The 20568-nt window shown below is 45.8% G+C and overlaps 1 protein-coding gene across 2 annotated transcripts in view; it reads left to right on the top strand.

Moving 5' to 3' along the window:
• TADA1 (transcriptional adaptor 1) overlaps window positions 1-20568 on the top strand; it is a 310842-nt gene that overhangs the window by 273642 nt on the left and 16632 nt on the right. Inside the window, exon 7 of one of the 2 annotated variants that reach the window (XM_069641190.1) lies at window positions 19386-19563. In XM_069641190.1, the coding sequence (XP_069497291.1) occupies window positions 19386-19563 (178 nt within the window). The remainder of the gene's footprint in view (window positions 1-19385; window positions 19564-20568) is intronic. The other variant, XM_069641191.1, reaches the window with a different exon arrangement.

Here is a 20568-nt window from a genome sequence, read left to right on the forward strand (position 1 = left end):
GCCAGGGGTTTAGGCATGTCAATCCAGCAACGGTCCTTGGTAGGGGGTCATGGTTATTTACTCTCTGCCTCCTGTACCCCTCATAGGAGAGGTGAGGCTGCCCCAGGTTGGACACGAGGCAGAGGTACCCAGAGAGATGGTATTGCCTCCTCCACAATCCCCAAGCATACCCGAAGTGTAAACTCATATGAAAGGAACTTCCTCCACAAGTCTTCAGTGGGAGGGAGGATTTCTTTGTTTAGCTCAGAATGGCTTTGCACCATGTCTGACGTTTTGGCCTTTCATGTCGTTCAACACGGTTACTCTTTCTTTCAACGCCCTCCAGGCCACCCTCTCAATTCTTCTCCTCTGGATCTGTTGCTTTTGGAGGAAATCAGTTGACTTCTTTCGAAAGGGGCGCAATTAAACTTGTTCCGAACTCAAAACGAGGAAGTGGGTGGTACTGTTTATTTTCTGGTTCCGGAGGAGGACAGGGGCTTGCGGGCCATCCTAAATCTGAGGCTTCTAAATGTGTACCTACACAAGGGCAAATTTAAGATGATCACTCTAGCACAGATCATTCAAGCACTCAACCTGCATGACTGGTTTGTATTTCTGCATCTTCTGGATGAACACTTCCATGTGCCAATTCATGTGAAGCACAGGAAGTACCTGAGATTTATAGTGGACCAACATCACTACCAATTCAAGTTCCTGCAGTCGGTCTTTCTTTGACACCCAGGGCTTTCACCAAGCTGCTGGCAGTGGTGACAGTTCGCCTCGGGAGAGAATGCATTCTTGTCATTCCTTACCTGGATGACCTACTCGTCCGAGTTTGCTCCCCAGACTAGGCGCCGAAATACCTGTTCTGCATGTGCAGCCTTTTGCACAGTGTTAGGTGAGTTTTCCTAAAGTCCACTTATGGTAGGACTAAACTAACCTCTGGTTATATAAATCTCCTACTTCTTGCATATGCTTGTACCACTCAATCTATTGGCAGTATGACAGAGCAGCCAGACTTATCTTAGGAGGGAGATGTGAGCTGTAAATCAGTACAAAGAACTTAGAATATACCTAGACCCAAAGAAACACTTGCACACTTGTAGTTATAAAGAATTATTTTATATACACAAGGCAAAGTTGAATCGACAAATAAGTACTATTTCAAAACTAGGTAAGACTTAGAGGATTTAACGCAATTCAAAGGAAGGTAAGTAAAACTACTATTCAACTCAAAATATTCTGCTGGACGAATAAAATGATGAACAACACCAGCAATAGCAGGTTAGCACTTTTAAAGACTTGTAGTATTGTTCACAGGCCTTAAAGCTTTAGCCCTAGGTAGGTATTCTTCAAATTCAGATCGGATGGAAAACAATTAAAACACCATGTCATAAAGGGCAAAGTTCAAGAGGTTTTCTTCAGTACAAGTAAGTAGCAAGCTTTTATTGGCCAGAAACGGTTCAGGGACCTTTGGAAAGCCCCCTGAAAATGCACAAGTGTTGGGCCTGGCTGATCGTGTATGGGCGAACACTGGAATCGGCACTCTAGAAACAAAGGAGCGACAGAATGACTCAAGGTTATTATTACCATAAGTCCCACAGGATCTGAGGAGCGATCAAGAGGATGAAGCTGGATGCCTTCACGATGCAGCATCTGTAGACTTGGTTGCCCGTTCCTTGGTCGTGGTGAGAAAAGGAGGGACTCTTGAAGGGATGCAGCAGCAGTCGAGAGAACGGACTCCCAGCAAAGGATTCTTTGTGCTCTAATGTGGATCTGTTGTTTTTGGTGTTTTTTCAGAGACGCCAAGGAATGCCGTTTCTCATCTGATCGAACTTGGTCTTGTGGGGACTTTGTGGAGTGGGATCTTGATCTGGAGTTCCGGAAGAGGTCTACCAAAGTTTCGGGAGAGTTTGTTTGCGACAAGACGATACCATTGCACTCAGACTCGAGGTCCCATGGTATTGGCGGTTAGCTGCCCAGGAAGGTCGCAGTTCTTTGTGGAAGGTATAACCACAAAAGTGATGGGTGGAAGGTTTTGAATAAATCTGAACCATTGGCGTTGCTCTGGGCAACCTTCCACAACACCGTTTTGTAGCCCGTCTGCGCCATTGAAAAATGGGTCCAGCCATATGCAAATCAGTCATGTACTGCCACCAATGGTGACAACCCAGCCCAAACTGCAAAGGCCAGGATTGCCCAGACATGGGTCCTGTGCCTGCTGGGCCTAGAGACCCAAGCTACTTCTCACTGATGAGGCACAACAAGGCCGAAACATGTTTGGGGATGCTTGTGATCTTGTGCAGAAGGAATGTGACCTAGCAGTTCGGGCTGGACTGCTCCTTTTGGGGTGGGTCCAAGTCTGATTTGCATATGGTCTTTCCCCTTCTGTAATGGCTTGGCAGGCAAAGAACAATGGTCTGGAGGGTTGCCCACAGCAATGCCAGAGGTTAAGATTCATTCTAAACCTTCCAGTCATCACCTCTTTCTTTTTTAACTGAAGGTAATCTTAGGACTGATTATGCCCACCAGTAAAAGGGAGGGAGCTGAGCTTCCCTGTCGATTTGAAGAGTCAGGACAGAAGCAGTACTTCAGCAGGCTTCTACAGTTGCTGGAAGGTCCTGCAGGCCTCTCTGATTGTCTTCTTCGGTTCTTCTGTTCCAGTGGTCGACTTATCTTCAGCCACAGGACCCTCGACTTTATCCAGGAACCCAACCAATCAATGCTACATTCAAACTTTAAGCAGTGGCTCTCCTTTCAGGACAGCCCGCCTCCTTGTTGGAATGGTTCCAGGAAGGCATCCCAGGAGATAAAGAACAGCAAAATTCCGGCCTCCTCCTCCGATTCCTGTCCTTGCAGACACACTGGAGGCTTGGCGGACTTCATGCCAAAGACAAAAGACAAACCAGGACCTCCACCACCCACCACGGCAGAAGGACCAAGAAAGGACAAGCACACAAACGGTGAAAAAATAGTAGTCATCATTTTGGGTCAATGGTGACTCTTCTGTGCATTACTGCAGTGCGAATACAGCCTACATGTAAAAATTACACCGCTGGTAGAACACGTCCACTGCCACCAGCCAATCCGCTATCCTAGTCACACTAACAGAAATGTTAAAGGAGCAGTGAGAAAGGGGATTACTGTGTAACCCCTCAGCACTCCACATAGGGTTGTGTGTGCTGATCTCAAAAAAGAAAAGATAAGTATCCCCTATCCTTGGAAACTGTAGTTCTCAAAGGAAAATAAAAGAATATAAAAAGGAGAGCCCAAGGGCTCCCAGCAACACTGCACAAAAGGTATCACAGATGGGTGTCCAGTCAAAGGATCGAATACAAAGGGTCGAATGGTCAAAGGATCGAAAACCAAAGGATCACTTTTTTTTTAATATATTTTTTTGGGGGGTTTCGTTTAGTGAAAAAAAAGTGGTTTTTACCACAAAAACAGGGGTTCCGGGTGGACCCCGCCCCCCCCAAAAAGAAAATGTAAAAAAAAAAAAGAATTTGATCCTTTGGTTTTCGGTCCTTTGACCATTTGACCCTTTGGTTGTCGATCCTTTGACCTACAACCTCTCAGATGCCTTAGAAAATATGAAGGAAAGCAAGACTTCATAAAATAAAGTAAAACATAATGAATAAGGGTTCCCATAGTCAGAGCAAAAAGAATGAATGAGGGGAGAAAGGTCCTCCTAATTCCGGAGATCGGACAAAAAAATCCAGGAGTAGAGCTAAAAGTGCTTGGGGGGGGGGCGCGGTCTCGCAGGTAGAGGGGATTTGGCATAAAAATGAACAATGTCTCTAACACACAGCTGGGTTTTCGCCATCCCAGTCCCACTGATTTTATCAAGGTGGTCCTGGCCACTAACTTGGCCGATCTCCTCCCTGATGACTGAGTGGCAAACATTTCTTGGATGTTTAATTGCCTCCAATCCCAGAGACATGTTTCCACCTCAGCCTTCCTGCGCTTGATGGTCTCATGGAAGATCTTCTGCAGATGTAAAACCATGTTTCTCGAGACCTTGCTTGTTGGTCCCGGAGAGACAACCTGTTAATGTTTGTTTTCCTTTAGCAACCCTTATCTTAAGTAAAAGTAGTCACTGATGCATCTCTAAAGGGACCTGGCAGTGAGCGCTCTGTGGTCTCCCTCAGAGTATAGGGAGCACATCGACTTGCTGGAGTTGATGACAATCAGACAGCCCCTGCTTTCCTTTCCTCTGTGAAATATAAGACTGTGTTGGTCCTGGCAGATGAAGTGGCCATGTACTAACTCAACAAGGGAGCTGGTGTGGGGTTATTGCCTCTGTGCAGAGAAGCAGTGTGGGTGTGGTTCTCGACTCTAGAGAAACGATCTATCTTTGATAGCAGCTCAACTTGCCAGAAAGGAAAATGTAATGGCGGGTGCCTTGAGTGGACCGACTTTGACCTCCCACGAGTAGAAGCTCTGCCAGGAAGTCCTGGAGGAGTCTTCATCCCATCGGAGAAATCATCAATGGACCTCTTCACTTCCAGCGTGAAGTGAGTTGTTCTACTCTAGGGAATTTCCTCAGCAGAGAGCCCTGGGGACGCTTTGATGTTCCACCTCCACTATGCGTTCAAGCTCATTCTAGTAATACTGCCGGTTCTTCGGATACTGTGCCGCCTGGACACCCTGAGGCCATCCCACTGAAAACAGTGACTGCCAAGTCAGTTGCGAAGGCATCATTGGGCATTTTCACTAGGGTTGGCTTCCCTAAAGAAGTTGTCAGACAGAGGCACAAACATTGACCTAACTATATGCAGGCTATGTACCTAGAATGTGAGGTATCTTGTGCATTTCCATCTGCATATCCACAAACTATCTTAAGAGATTTAACAGAACTCTCAAAAGCATGATTGGCGCTCTCGAAGAGCCCCAGAGATAGGAAGTGGAATCTTCTTCTACCATGTTTACTTTTTGCCTACAAAGAGTTGACTCGATCAGTGTTTAGCATTGCCCCCTTTGAACTTCTTTTTGGTCACCCTGTCAGGGGACCATTGCTATTCCCAAGGAAGAATGGGAGGCCCCCATCCCCCCACTCCTCCGCGTTGCTACACATATAGTAGACTATGTGATGGTCTTAAATAGGATGGTCCTACTGATGGCTCAGGCCAATGACAAGTTGAAAGCTGGACAAGCACTGATGAAAGCCAGAAGGCTTCACTTGTCCATTTTTTCACAGGCCAAGAAATACAAATCATGAATCCTATAAGACCTAGAGCTTTACTAGATAAAGTGGCTGGTCCTTACCAGATAGTTGAGACTAAACTATTTAGTGGACCTTGGAAGACCTAATCAATCTCCCGAAGTATTGGATGTAAATAGACTGTAGGTATTCATACCTAGGGTTGAGATGGGGACCCTGCGACTGGCCTCAGATAGGAAGGAAGTGGAATCTGAACCTATCCCTAATCTGTTCACGGTAGCCCTTCAGATAGCTCAGTTGAGGGTGTCGGATTGTCCCCCCAACGTACTCTTCAAAAACAAGGTGAGGTGAAAACTTTGCTTAGGCAATATTGCCCATTGTTTTCCCTAACTCCAGACTTGACGCATTGGTGCCAGCATGAAATTAACACTGGAGATTGTGTTCCTACCCAAATTGGGAGATACAGGATGTTGGACAAGATTAGATCACACATCAAGTCGGACGTCCACAAGATGTGGGATCTAGGGGTGATGGAGCTCTCTAAAAGTCCATTGTCCAGTGGTATTGATACTGAAGACAGGCAGAAGTACACAGCCCTCCTGAAAATGAATCTATGTGGTGCTTCTTGATTTAAGAACAGCTTTTGCTTCTGTGTCTAGGGGTCAACTCTGGAAAATTCTATAAACCGGGTGTGGGGGGCAACTAATTTGATTCACATTTTAGCTCAACTATACTAAAACACAAAAGCCTGTGTGCGCTATTGACTGAGTGGTGAGACAACCAGTCATTTTTATGTGTCCTTGGGTGTTAGACAGGGTTATGTTCTGGCCCCTCTCTTTTTTAATATTTATATCCAAGAGATACTGATGCAGTTTTAATCTCAAATACCTCACATGGTCTATACACATCTCTATCTATTTTCTTTCTAAAAGCACCAAGTTGTGTTTAAATCTGAATATTGGCAAATCCAAATAAATGGTGTTTAATGCCCACCACCCAAAGCATAAGACAGTTCAGTTAAAAGTAGATGGTGTCATGATTGAACAGGTGGCTCATTTTGATTACTTAGGGGTAAGGTTCCAGGAGTACCCTGGCTGGGTGGCCCATATTGACAAGGCAGTTATTAACCTGGCTAAACTAGGTGGTGCCATTAGGTCAACATTTTTTAAGTCACGGCAGTGGTGCTGTGTCCCCCGCCTTGGACCTTTATAGCAAACACGTCCTGCCAGCTGTATTGTATGGGTCAGCACTTTGGGGTTATGTGAAGATTGGGAAACTCAATTTTGAAAGAAAATCTATTAAAACAACTTGTATTACTCCCAAAGTGCTCCCTCTGCCCCGACCCTTTTGGAATATGGTATTACTTCTATAGGCGCACAGGCAATGTTTAATCCAGTATTCTTCTGGATAAGGGTTTGGTGCCAACCAGGTCTGGAGAAATTTAGGGAGGCTTTGACCCATCTCATGTCCCGAAGTGGAGGTAAAAGAGTAAAATGGTTTGCTCACGTCAATTCTGTTATACTATCTTGATATGGGCATGATGTGGAGCAACCCTAGGGACTGCTGTCATTTGGATTTGATTAGAGCCAAAAGTACTGCTAAATGGAGAGCTATGGAATATCTTGCAGAAGCTGCTAAGTCAAAATTAGGTTGTGTATACATCATGAACAGTGATGATCCTAGTTTTAAGTTTTATTTAGATTATATTTCTCCTTCATTGCAGCGATCCTTGTACACTTTCTTGAGGTTGGGCATTTTCGCTGTTGCCACATTGACTTGTGTGGCGCCTTGTAGCATCTGATTTATGTCCTATATGTGGGAAATCAAAATAAACTGTCCCATCTTTCTTTTTGTTATGTGAAAATTCAATAGGCCTATGACGTTTGTATCTAAAACAGGTTCTTAAAGATACTGGCATTTGCACTTGACATTCTGCTATGTTGCTTTCGAAGGAATTGTGTCCTCCGACGTATTCCTTATCTTTGATAATAGATCATCTCCCAGCTTGCTGGCCTTGGAAATTTATTTTCAGCAGAGGGCGCTGCACGTCGACGTCCCTCGAGCCGATGTCCCTCGACGGCCTCCGTATCGGCACCAACGCTTGCGCAGCGTCTGTTGCTCAGTTTCGTTTTTCTGCGCTTCGTGGGGCCTCGGAATATCGTTGCTCAGTTCTTCAGTCAAATATATCATTATTCCTCGTGAATACCGACTTGTACTCGATGGCTTCCTCACCCGAACTGACGACTCCACGGTCCGGCTTCAAAAAATGTCGAGACTGTGGAAAGAAAATGTCGTGGACGGATCCTCACAGGATCTGTTATGGTGTCTGGGAATCGAGCACCATTGTTCGGAGTGCGAGGACTGCATGTCCATGACGGCGAAATCCTTGGAGCGTAAGGGGAAGCTCAAGAGAGGTAAAGCAGTTAAAACTTCTTTGAAAGTTTCCTCGGCGGAGTCGAGACATTCGTCTCCTCGCCATCACAAAAGACATTCTCGTTCTAGGTCTCGAAGCAGTTCCCATCACTCTTCGAGATCTAAACATTCAAAAAAGAGAAGTCGAAGATCCCATTCCTCGTCTTCGTCTTCCGTTTGCCCAAAAATGGTCTCCTGCCCCACAAAACATAGCTCTCAGGCTGAGTGGGAGGAATTCAGGAAAAAGATGCTAAGCGTCTTCGAGAAAGCGGCCTCGACACCCTCGAAGACTGCTGAAGGTGATACCCTGGGTGAAAGACCCGAAAAATCAAAAAGCCGCGAGTTGCAGCACCCGGCGAAAGAAGCCACTCGAGAGCGTCACAAACCCTTGAGTAAAGGCAAAGTTGCATCTTCGAAGCCGTCGTCCAAGATCCCTTCGACGCATAGATCGGCGTCGTCGACGCCATTATCGAAGGGTTCTTCGACGCACAGGTCAGTCGAGTCGACGCCGTCTTCGACGCCAACATCGACGCAGAGAAACGATAAACCCACGGCCACCTCACAGCCAGTGGCCATAACCATACCCAGAGCCTCGAGCACGAGAATGTCGTCGACAACCTCGAGTAGATTCCCGATACTCTCGAGTTCATCGAGGCCTCTACCACCTTTCTCGATGGCTTCGAAGCCTTTAATGTCCGCGTCGACGACTTTGACGTTTACTCAGCAAATCATGACGAATTTGGCTCTGGAAATGGGATTTATACCATTTTCAAGACCTGATCACTCCAGAGTCTTATCTTCTATTTATGAAGAAGGGGATTATTCGGATCAGGAAAGACCTTTTGAGTTGCAGGGATCTGCAACTCCTGCACCAGAGGAATTTACCTCTGAGGAAGGTAGGTTGAAAGGCCTCCATGAATCCCTCCACTTCCCCAGAAGTGGAATTTGCCACACCAGACCCAGGGGAACATGCTGAAACCCCTTATAGAACCTTGATGGCAAGGATAATGGAGTTTATGGGGTGGTCCACACCCTCACCTGCTTTTCAGCAAGACGACCTCAGACATCTTGGTCAAAGGTCCACAGGAGGATCCTGTGGTGCCATTTCATGCGGCATTACAAAGGAGAATATTGGCAAACTGGGAATCACCTGAGGTAATCCCGGCGGTTAACAAGAAATGATCAGCTAAATATAGGGTGTCTTCTGCTGACCCTGAATATTTATCCAAATACCCAACTCCGGAGAGTCTCGTTGTTCAGGCAGGTAGTAAATCGGCTTACCCTACTGTTCCACAGGATAGGGATGATGAGAGAGATGACTCTATGGCCAAAAAAGTATTTTCCGCTGTAGCATGGTGTTGAAATCCATCAATGCTACTTGTACGCTCGCAAGGTTCAGCCACACACTTTGGGAGTGTGCTTCATCAGCGGCTGACTGCCTCCCGGAGGGAGAAGAAAGGGAAGCGTTCCTAAACATCCTCAAGGATGGTAAAGACGCTATGTGCGAATCCCTTCAAACTGGCATCGATTCTGCTGACGGCATCGGCAGGGCCGTGGCGGCAAGTACAACAACCCGGAGATTTGCTTGGTTACGAAAGTCTGGTTTTGCTCCAGATGTGCAAAGCAGACTCTTGAATATGGCCTTTGACGGCTCTTCTTTGTTTGGTAAGAAGGCGGATGACAGTTTAGAAAAACTACAAACATCAAAGGCCGCAGCTAAATCCTTAGGAGCTGCAATCCGTCAGACACCATATCGCCCCTCAGGAACCTCTTGGAGAGGTAAGTCCTTTCGCTTTTATTCCGCATTCGGAAAAGGCAGAGGACAGCCGGTTGAAAGGGGTCAGAAAAAATTCACCCGAGGTGGACGGGGTAAAAACACAAAAGCCGCAGCAGCAGGTGCTTCTTTACCCTCGGCATCTGCATGAGCCGCCTCCAAACCGCTCTGAGGACTCTCCTCACAAGACGCCAGTAGGGGGAAGGTTAACTCAACATCTGACGGAATGGCAGGCTATTACGTCAGATGCTTGGGCATTGGAGACAGTTCCCCAAGGTTACTGCCTGCCCTTTCTACACATCCCTCAGTCATCCACCGGGGAACAGCTCTCTGAAAGTTCCTGATCCACTCCTCTTGCAGGAAATTGTAGACCTGCTAGAGAAAGGTGCCATAGAACCTGTAGCGGAGAGGAACAAGGGCTGGTGCTCCCCCTACTTTCTCATACCGAAGAATGACGGAGGACTGAGACCTATCTTGGACTTACGAGAATTGAACAAGTTCCTCAAGAAGGACAAGTTCAAGATGGTAACTCTCTCTCAGATCCTTCAGGCCCTCCAGCTCCAGGACTGGCTGGTATCTCTGGACCTCCAGGATGCTTATTTCCATGTGCCAAACCATCTCAAACACAGGAAATAACTGAGGTTCGCAATTGGTGGCTCTCATTATCAATTTCGAGTTCTGCCATTTGGGCTGACCTCCGCCCCGAAGGGTCTTCACCAAGCTAATGTCGGTAGTGGATGCAAGTCTAAGGAGGGAAGGGATCCACGTCTACCCCTACCTGGACGATTGGCTGATCAGAGCTGTATCTTCGGAACAAGCTTAGATCCAGCTAGATTGTCTGCCACTTCCTTCACAAACTGGGCTTCTCCCTCAATTTAAAGAAGTCTCAGACGATACCATCACAGAGACTCCAGTTCATTGGAGCGGTCCTGGACACTTCCCTGGGAAAAGCCTCGCCACCAGAGGTGAGGGCTCAAGATATTCTGCAAATGGTCACCAAGTTTCAAAATGCCCAACGTCTCCCAGCCTTTGACTTTTTGAGGTTGCTAGGCCTCATGGCATCCTGCATCTTCCTTGTGCCAGAGGCTCGCCTGAGAATGAGATCTCTTCAGTGGGCACTGAGAACTCAGTGGTCGCAATTCTCAGGGAGAATGACCGACCTCCTTCAGATTCCGGACAAGGTGGCTCGAGACCTTCAGTGGTGGGCCTGCCAGAAAAACATCTTGAAGGGGGAACTGTTTTGGCAACCATGGCCGGAGATAACAGTAGTCACAGATGCTTCACTCACGGGGTGGGGAGCCCATACCAACGACTTGACCATCAGCAGTCGTTGGTCTCCATCGGAGTCCAGCCTACATATCAACCTGTTAGAGCTGAGAGCAATCGGACTAGCGTTGAAAGCTTTTCTGCCATCTGTACAGGGGAAAAATGTCCTGATAATGACGGACAACACAGTGGCCATGCACTACCTCAACAAAAGAGGAGGCGTAGGATCACTGCCACTGTGCAGAGAGGCAATGCAGCTCTGGTTTTGGGCAATTAAAGAAGGAATCTCTCTATCAGCAGCTCACCTAGCCGGAGAGAAGAACTTTACAGCGGACGCTCTGAGCAGGCAGAGCACAGTCTCCCACGAGTGGGAACTAGCTCAGGAAGTCCTTCAGGAGATCTTCGCCCTTTGGGAAACCCCTCAAGTGGATCTGTTTGCCACCAGTACCAACAGAAAGTGCGATCTGTTTTGTTCAAGGGAATTTCCCCCGAGAGGAGCTCTAGGGGACGCGTTCGTAATGGACTGGGAGTTTCCACTCCTGTACGCGTTTCCACCAGTCCCCGTCATTCCTCAAATGATCAGGAGGTTGAGAAGATTCCAGAGAACCATGATCCTAATTGCCCCAGACTGGGCCAGGAGAACATGGTACCCGGACCTTCTGGACATGTCCATCTGCCCTCCAATTCGTCTTCCGCTCAAGGAGAATCTTCTCTCACAGAAGGGTGGTCGGGTTCTCCATCCAGACATCAGAACCCTCAACCTTCATGCCTGGCTTCTGAAAGGTTGGAATACAAGGATTGGGACCTCCCTGATGACGTCAGGGAAGTGTTGCTTTCGGCCAGAAGGCCAGCAACAAAGTTTTTATACCGCTGCCGTTGGAACAAATTTTACAGCTGGTGTAGAGAAGAGAATATCGACCCCTTTTCATGTGGTACACCAACGGCACCAATTGGCACTATCAAGGGCTATCTCGCAGCGCTATCGATCTTCAAGCGCACTGCAGAGTAGCCTTCGTACTTCAAATTACCCTTGGTAATACAATTTCTGAAGGGATTAACTAATTAACTAATGTCTACCCTACAAGACCTTTCCAGGTTCCTTTATGGGACTTAAATTTAGTCTTAAATTTCCTGATGGGTACTCCTTTCGAACCACTCCACTCTCGTTCGCTAAGATTTCTCACCCTTAAAATTGTCTTATTAGTGGCTTTAATATCTGCTAGAAGGGTGAGCGAGTTACAAGCTCTATCTTGTAAACCCCCTCATACAATTTTTCATAAAGACAGTTGTCCTACAGGTGAAGCCTAATTTCCTCCCACAGGTGGTTTCTGAATACCACATCACTCAGAAAATTACCTTACCTTCGTTCTATCCGCCTCCCCATCCGGGGAAAGAGGAAGAAAGGCTACATAGGCTGGACCCAAAGCGGGCTTTAAGCTTTTACATCAGCAGACTTGCTAGGATTAGGCAAGCAGACCAACTGTTCGTAGGTTACTCAGGGCACAAGTTGGGACTAACGATAACAAAACAAACCATTTCCAGATGGATTATTTTGGCCATCCTGGAATGTTACAAACTAGCAGGGAAAGAGCCTCCTCAAAATCTTAGGGCTCATTCAACCAGGGGTATCGCAGCCTCCTCGGCCCTCCAAAGAGGGGTTCCGATTCGAGACATATGTGCGGCCGCCACATGGTCGTCCGCACATACCTTCGCAAGATTTTACAACCTGGATTCCTCCTCTAGTCCATAGACTAGGTTTGGCAAAGCTGTATTACATTCGGTTCATTCCTAAAAGGAAACATGGCGTTTTACTCCCATCTCTAATTACACACCACTGCTATGGGAGTCTATCAAAGATGAGGAATACGTCGGAGGACACAATCCCTTCGAAGAACAAGTTACTTCTTACCTTGTAACGTTCTTTCGATGGGATGTTCCTCCGACGTATTCCTTATCGCCCCTCCCATCCATCCCCGCAGTAATACTTTTGTGGTTGCAGCTTACGCTCCTTCAAGGTCAATAACCAATTCATGTAAAACAACTGTTAACGTCAAAACGGAAATGAGCAATGGACGCTGCACGAGTCTATTTATATGCGTGGTGACGTCGGCGCCGATACGGAGGCCGTCTAGGGACATCGGCTCGAGGGACGTCGACGCGCAGCGCCCTCTACTGAAAAAAAATTCCGAGGCCAGCAAGCTGGGAGATGATCAATTATCAAAGATAAGGAATACGTCGGAGGAACATCCCATCGAAAGAACGTTAAAAGGTAAGAAGTAACTTGTTGTTTTAACATATTCCTCCTCTTGTGTGATTTTTGCAACAGCTCGCTATAGCTATATGACCTGCCTATTGAGGAAGACATTTCAGACTTTGAAATAGGTTTTTAATTAAGGTCACAAGCTGGACTCCCCTTGCGTTTTTAATCTGCACTCTTCTTTACAATATTCATTGTTTTATATGTGGAAAATCGATAATTAATGCGAACTGCTTCTTTTGATTTTTTTTTACTCCTGTTTTAACGTGTTAATCTTTAGTACTATAACTTGAAGGTTCTTTTACCGAATAAAAGTATTCTGACTGCCTGAAGGCAGGCATCACAGATTTGAAGTTCTGCGTGGACTATAGTGCTCTAAATGCAGTTAACAAGACAGATGCTCATCCCCTTCCACGAACTGATGAGTTAGCAGACAAACTGGGTGCTGCAAAGTACTTTTGATCTTACTGCCCAGCATTGGCAAATATTCCTGACAGAAATTGCCAGGGAGAAGACCGCATTCTCAACACCTAGGGATCTTTACCAGTTCAGGGCACTGCCCTTTTGCTTAAAGAATGCACAAGCCACTATTCAAATGTTGGTTAATCATGTCCTTAATGGGTCGGATGAATTCTGCATGGAATATTTTGACAATATCGCAATCTTCATCCCTACATGGGAAGAAAATGTTAAAACGCCTAAGAATTGTGTTGCAGGCTCTTCAACAGACATATTTGACCATAACGTCTACCATATGCCAGATTGGTAAAGGTTCAGTGATCTACCTTTGGCATGAGGTTAGTGGGGGTAAAATTCACCCGCTACCGATTAGAGTACAAGCTGTACAGGACTAACTTCCACAACCCAAACCCGGGTGAGAGCTGTGTTAGGCGTCACTGGAGGTTCATGGCAGATTATGGAACCATAGGTGCCCCGTTAATTGCACTTGTTACTCCAAAGAAACCTAAAAAGGTCAGTGGGGTGTGAAGAAGGCCTTTCAGGGTTTAAAGGATTCCCTTTGCCAGGCACCTGTTCTCAGAGTGGGAACCTGACTACCAGAGAGCTTTTATAGTACAAAATTATGCTTCTGGCGCTGGAGTAAGAGCAGTCCTCTCTTATCTAGATTGCCAAGGCAGGGAACGCTTGGTATCCAGTCATTTAATTGTAAACAAAACAGAGTGGTACATAACCGAGCGGACAAAAACACAGAAACACACTGAAAAGATTAAATAAATATATAAAGGCTAGTGGGGTAAGGGGTTAAAATGGGTGGGGTTGCGGTGGCTTGAAAAGGGTGGAAAAAAGCAGGGCTGGGGAGGGGAGGGACACCAAATTAAAATAATTGGTATATTGTCCTCGATGAAATGTACCATTCGGTTATTGTGGTCGGTACGATCACATATAACTGGAACACCCTGTTTCATCAGTCTCCCTCTTAAAGAAGACAGAGTTTACGGTGGACCAAAGTGGAAAAGGCGTGTTTTTCCATTTGATGGGTCAGTAGAAAGCCAAGACAAGAGCCTACTGCTTTGGGGCTCGCTTCTCTACAGATTCACCATAAGCCCTTAAAGTGGCTGATTAATGTTATGAAATATTTTCTTATTGCAACTTTCCCTCCATAGTTTCCTATGGAACCCCATTCTTTTTGCTGTTTTTGATCCTGTACTGGCTTTTCGAAGGGAAGTAAAGCCTTCAGCTTCACCTCCCTTGCCTTTTTTTTATGGGGAAACTGATCAGTCCTTCATACTATCAGTACTGGAAAACATTGTTTCCCTTTTGAATTCTTGTATTTTTAACATTGCACACAGCATCTTTGAGTGTAATGGGGGATATTTTTGTATCGCCTTAACATTTTTTACACAGAGGAATTTTGGTGCTGTGCACCTTTGTGTATAGCGAGTATGACTACTAAACATGGCTAGTGCCCTAAAGGTGTGATTGTTCAGACAATAAATGTTTACCAGTTGGAGAACCAGGACATAGTTTCCTACGTTGCATGAAGTACATTGGCCAAACCTCGATAGAGAGAAGATTAATTGTAAAACAATAAATGTTTTTCTGTTCTGAAGCTTTCGTATTTTTTGAGAGCTTTACCAATTTCTTTACCAGATGCCTATTGGAGTAAATGTGGACGAAAGGATACAGTGCTTGTCCGGCAGTTCTACCACTGACCAGCACGTGACACAATACCCTACATCTTGGCAAGCAGTCAATAAACATGTATACCTTTTGTCCCTCATAGATGATTGGCCTAAAGGCAGACTAACGGTACTGCTTCATAGTGCAACACAAACTGCATTGCTCATTTGCACGGTTTTAACCAGACCCAGCGCGTCTCATGATCTACTATCCTGCAGAATAGGCACTCAATGCCTTGCCCCACATAGTGTTGAGCACATCAAGGCGTATTGTGCTGAGTTTATGCTGATATATGTGTGTATGCACTTCATGATTTCATCACTGGTAGCTCAGAGGTTTGAACTCTTAAACTGTATAATATGAAGCAGTTATGGGAGCTGAGTTAAAAACTCTTGAATGCTTTTTATGTAAACGTTATGTTTAAAAGTTGGCAATTTTCTGATTTTCTGTTATTTTTTGGCCATGTTCTTGTTTGGCCTTCTTCCTGCCCTCTCGGGTCAGGAATGTCCTTAAATTGTCATGCATCCGCCCGGGAAACCTGCTTCATTCGTGTGCTAGTTGTGTGTATATATATATATATATATATATATGTGTGTGTGTCTGTGTAGGTGGGTGTTTGTCGCCCAGGAAAAGGGTTGGAACTGTGTAGTTCCATTTCACATCAGTGGTGCCAGACAGTCTGGGTGTGGGACAAACCATGATTGGACAACTACTGGCTGTTTGAATGGTGCAGATCCCTACCATTGGTGGGTGTTGACATGAATTTCTAGAATCTGTCCTGGTGGACAGATTTTAGGAGGGCACCTGAGTTACATTGAACAGGGCACTCTGAGAGATTAGCAAAGGCTATTTGCAGGGGAGTATGAGTGGAGTAAGGGGTCCCCAACATAATACACAATAATTGAATTTAGACAGGAATGCATAAGCATACAAATATTTATTCTAGGCCTTTTTACACACACTTTAAACTAGATATTGCACTATACTCGATAATAAACATGTATACATTCACCATAGTTTCTTTAAAGGCATTCAAATGACTTCTTCAACACAGGAGGTAAGTAAATGAATTCAGTAGTCTAATCGCCAAGAAGAATGGAACCACAATGCTTCCCCCTGAGAATGTAGCCTTCATAGGTAAGTTCTAAATGTACTTTTGTTGGTGTTGGTTCATGGAAGCTTTTCAACAAGTTTACTAGGTAAGTAAATTGTGTTCTTCTTTTTCAGAAAATATTACCCAGGTTTGACAACCAAAAGGCAGTGGAATGGGAGATTAGGATACAAAGGGATTGGTTCCCAATGTTATCCCATTGAGAACAGGGGGGGAAACAAATTCTTTGCGTTTACTTACCCCTCCACCCCCCCGACTCTGGTTTTCCAAGCTGACTTCATGGGTTGACTGGGAGTGGTTGGAGGTTGGATTGTCTATTGGTTCCAGTGAGAGGTGCCCAGGAGGTGTAGAGATTCTTCCAGTCAGGTCCAGATGCCAGATGCAACACCTGCTGATGAATAAATGCAAGATTCACTGATGCACCCTCTTAAGGACACAGGATGGAGGAAGGCGATCTCCAGCAATGACCACCACACACAGACAACGGCAGGCTTCCTTCGATCGCGGGTTTAGAATCTTCTCTAGGACAGGATCCCTCGATGCTGGCAAGGCGACTTGTACCACAAGCTGGTGACTACCAGAGTTGTGGGTGCAACCGCAGAACAGTGACTCTTCAGGTAAGGTAGTCCACGAGCAAGCTGGTCAGTCCACTGTGTGGTCAAGGGACACTTCCGAAGGCTCAAGACGGCTGGATCCTCTAAGGCATCAAGGCTAGTTGGCCCCACTAGTCCAAGGGCTAAAGCACCATTCCGGGTCTTATCAGGTAGTCCAGCAGGGCTTCACTGGGCCAGACGCAGGAAAGGATGCCAGGCCTCTTTGGGAGTCGTCTTTGTATCGTTAGTCGGCTGTTCATCTACGAGGGGTTCTTGGTTCCAACGGTGAAATGAAGAAATGGTTGAAGGAGTCCTCTCCTATCAAAAAGCCTACCTGGAAGCATGTATCTGCTGCCATCAACTTGTTTCTAGGCACATATAAAAGTAACCAAAAATCCCAGTGTAAAAAGATAGGGTGATGAAAGTATCCTCATTGCACTGCATTGTAAGATGGTGTGTGCAATGTTGGAAAGTCACAAAAGGTAAAAGGGTAAATGCAGAATCCCAGTACTGATAGTCTGAAGGACTGATCAGTTCCCCCCCATAACAAATTATCAAAAGGCAAAGGAAAGGAAACAGAAGGCCCTCAAAAAGTCAGAACAGGTTCAGAAACAAAGCAAAAAGATTAGGGGTCCATAGAAACTATGGAAGGAAAGTTGCCAAAAGAGAAATCTTTCCCCAACAGTGAGCTTGGACTGGCTTCCAGCCTGGATGTTGGATAAGAAGAGGACACCTGCAACCATTTCTTCCGGTAATCATTGGAGCCAAGAATCCCTCGAATAAGAGCAGCCTGCTGAAGGTTCAAAGACTACTCCTGAAGTGATCCGGCACACCTTCCCTTAGCCAGCCCAATTAAGCCCTGCTCCTCTGGTTGATCTCCAAAGACTTCTGCCCGTGGACTAGTGGGACCAACTAGTCTTAACACCTTCTTGTGGGCTATCTCACCAGAAGCTTTGCCATTCCATGTTCATGTCTGGAACTTTAGTGGTTGCCAGCTTTTGTGCCACATCTAGCCCTGCCCAAATATCAGCTTTGCACCTTCAAGGGGAGCCTGGCCTAAAGCAGCTGCTGTGATTGCAACTGGAAGGACACTTCTTGTTGCCTGTGTGCAGAGACAGTCGCTGGAACTCTCCTTCCTCCAATCTGTGAAGTGTCCTGAAAATGCCTGCATCAGTGGATTTTGCATTTCTTCTCCAAAAAGGGTTGCTGCTTCATTTTTCATTCAACCGGAAGAATTCTCAAACCTGTGAATCCTGGGCACCTCTCACTGAGACAAACGGCCGAAGATACGAGCCCCCAGACGATTCACAGTCATCTGGGAAAATCAGAGTTAAGGTTGGGGGTGTAAGTGAACGCATTGTGCTTGTCCCCCTGTCCTCCATAGGATAACATTTGGAGCAAGCCTCTTTGTCTCCATATTCGATTCCACTCACTTAGCATGGGTAGAGTTTCCTGCCCCTGGGTTAACTTTGGGTCTGGAAAAAAGGAAAACTCATATCTACCTCTGGTAAAATTGTTGTGATACTTTAAAACGATCACCAACACAGACCTATGGAAACGTACCTTCAGAGACTCATTCTTGTGCGAAACATTGGGGCGCCTGTGACTTTTTGGCACAAGGCCACATTCATTTTAGGGTTTGGACTTCTGATATATATTTAATCATAGTGTTGTGCTACAATACTACCTGTTGGATCCATTTTGCAGTGTGTTCAGAAGGCCATTAATAAATAACGGTTTGTTTTTATACTTAACTGTTTAAATTTAATTATTCTGTGCCATTCGGTGTGGACTCATTGAGGGCCAGTAACCCCACTCACCATCTCCTGAGAATAAGCCTTGACTGCTCTACATTGCTACCTTGATTGGATTTTTGCTAACCTGCCAGATTCCCCTGTTCACTATAACAAGGGTGACTCCTAAAATGTGTCCACGAGGCCGGATTCAAGAAATCTATGTGAATCGTTATGCCAGGCGTCTGAGGCTAAGAAAGCAATTGTAGCTCTCCAACTGGCTTAACTTGTCCCTGGGCTACTTCTGGGGCCTTCTTTAAACGCCACGTGCATCCTCCAAGAAGGGTTTGTCCCATTTGTATGCAGGCATTATTCAACATTGTACCGCAGATGTGTAACGTGTTGTCCTCCGCTTTTTTACTGTTAATCAGGAGAGCGGGGTTGGGGGGGGTTGATTTTGTTTTGATGTATTCGCTCTTTAGTTTCGGGCCCTTTTTAAATAGGCACTTGGCACCCAAACCAAAAAAGGTTAACACCATTGTGCCGTTGTAAAAAACAAAAATAACTTGCGAGTGCAATCCGTTTCCGATTTGAAAACGTATTCCAAAGGTAGTCTTGTATGCTGTGTGACAGCTTTCTTAATAGTCTCGGGACATACTGTGGATATCAAAGTTGTGCTTACATGATTTAGCGTAGGAGATTTGTAATGCCAAAGGAAGGAAGCAGACGTTTGCAGTGTTTCAGACTTGGACAATGGAAACAAAATGTTTGAAAGGTTTGCATTCCTAGACTGGTGTGATCTGCAGAGAAGTTGTTCTGCAAGACCCAATGTGCCCTCTTTTCCATGTCTTACAGAAATCCTGTCTCTTTCCAGTTACAAATTCTGATCAAAGATGCCCCGTTTTATTTTGCAATATAGTTGGGTGAGGAATGACATGCTCTGTTTTTTTTTCTGTTCAGTTCTGTAACATGCGCATCCCCTCCAGCCGGAGCCAATTCAGCTTCCAGCTTGCACCCAGATGATGCCGAGCAGCAAGCTGCTCTTCTGCTGGCCTGCTCGGGGGACATTCTGCCAGCCAGCCTACCCCCGGTGAATATGTATGACCTTTTGGAGGCATTGCAGGTGAGCCGCAGCGAGGTGAGTGTGCCTGTATATTCCTTGAGTCTGTAACAGTTTTGTATGAGTTTGAATGTTTCTGTCTGACTGCAGGTGTTCTGCTTAGTGTCCTCTACCAACAAAGGATACCCTGCTCAAAGTTCTTCTTTACCACTGAATTGTTTAACAGTATTTTCCAGGAAGCATAGCAGTCACGAGTACCTATTGACTGGTTGCAGTCCATGAAATCCTGAGGTGAAGCAGGGGGCGCCTCTCCCAAGTTGGCAAGTGAACATTTAGGTGTGTCGGCTAATGTAAAGCAATATTGTTAACCCCTTTTGCAATTTTAAAACTGAAAGAGCTGGTTTGCAAAGGCAACCAGAGATTTGTTTTCCTCCCATTGCAGTGGCTGGCCTTGCATCTCAGTAGACTCCCCTAACCACGCCCTCAACATCTTCTTTCCACCTTGGTCAAGGTGGCCTTACAGGCCGCCTGCCACTAAAAGCCAGAGCTTCCCAGGCTGTTACATAAGGAGCAGTGTGAACTGTCCCTGTTATTCAAAAACGAACCAGTGGCTCATGCGACTCATTTACAGGCAGAAGACTCTTCTCCAAGGGGATAGTTTGAGCAGGGTTTGTGCTTTCTGTGCGGCTTCCACCTGTCCCACCAGCATCTGCCATTGGAAGCCAGATACCCCACTTCCTTTGCTCTCCTTTGTAACTCTGTTGTAGCTTAGAAGCAATCAGAAGGCCTCATTTTTATTTGGCATGATGATCTTGATTGCAACTAATGTTCAGTACACACACCATATGACTATCGCATCTTGCAACGTACCTATGAGACCGTAAGGGGCTATGCGGGCCAGAGTTGACCATCCACTGACACATATTTGTGGAACTTGTACTGGGTCAATCTCATAGATTCACGCAGGAGACCTGCCGTTTAGAAAATTTATCACTGGAAGACCCCGTTATTTAAAGAGGAAAGTGTCAATTATTTTCCAAAAATGTCAGAGAACCAGATTAGCGGATATCCAGAGGTAGCAGA

Source organism: Ambystoma mexicanum, chromosome 1q (genome assembly GCF_040938575.1).
Source record: "Ambystoma mexicanum isolate Mex_15411 chromosome 1q, UKY_AmexF1_1, whole genome shotgun sequence".
Lineage (NCBI taxonomy): Eukaryota > Metazoa > Chordata > Amphibia > Caudata > Ambystomatidae > Ambystoma > Ambystoma mexicanum.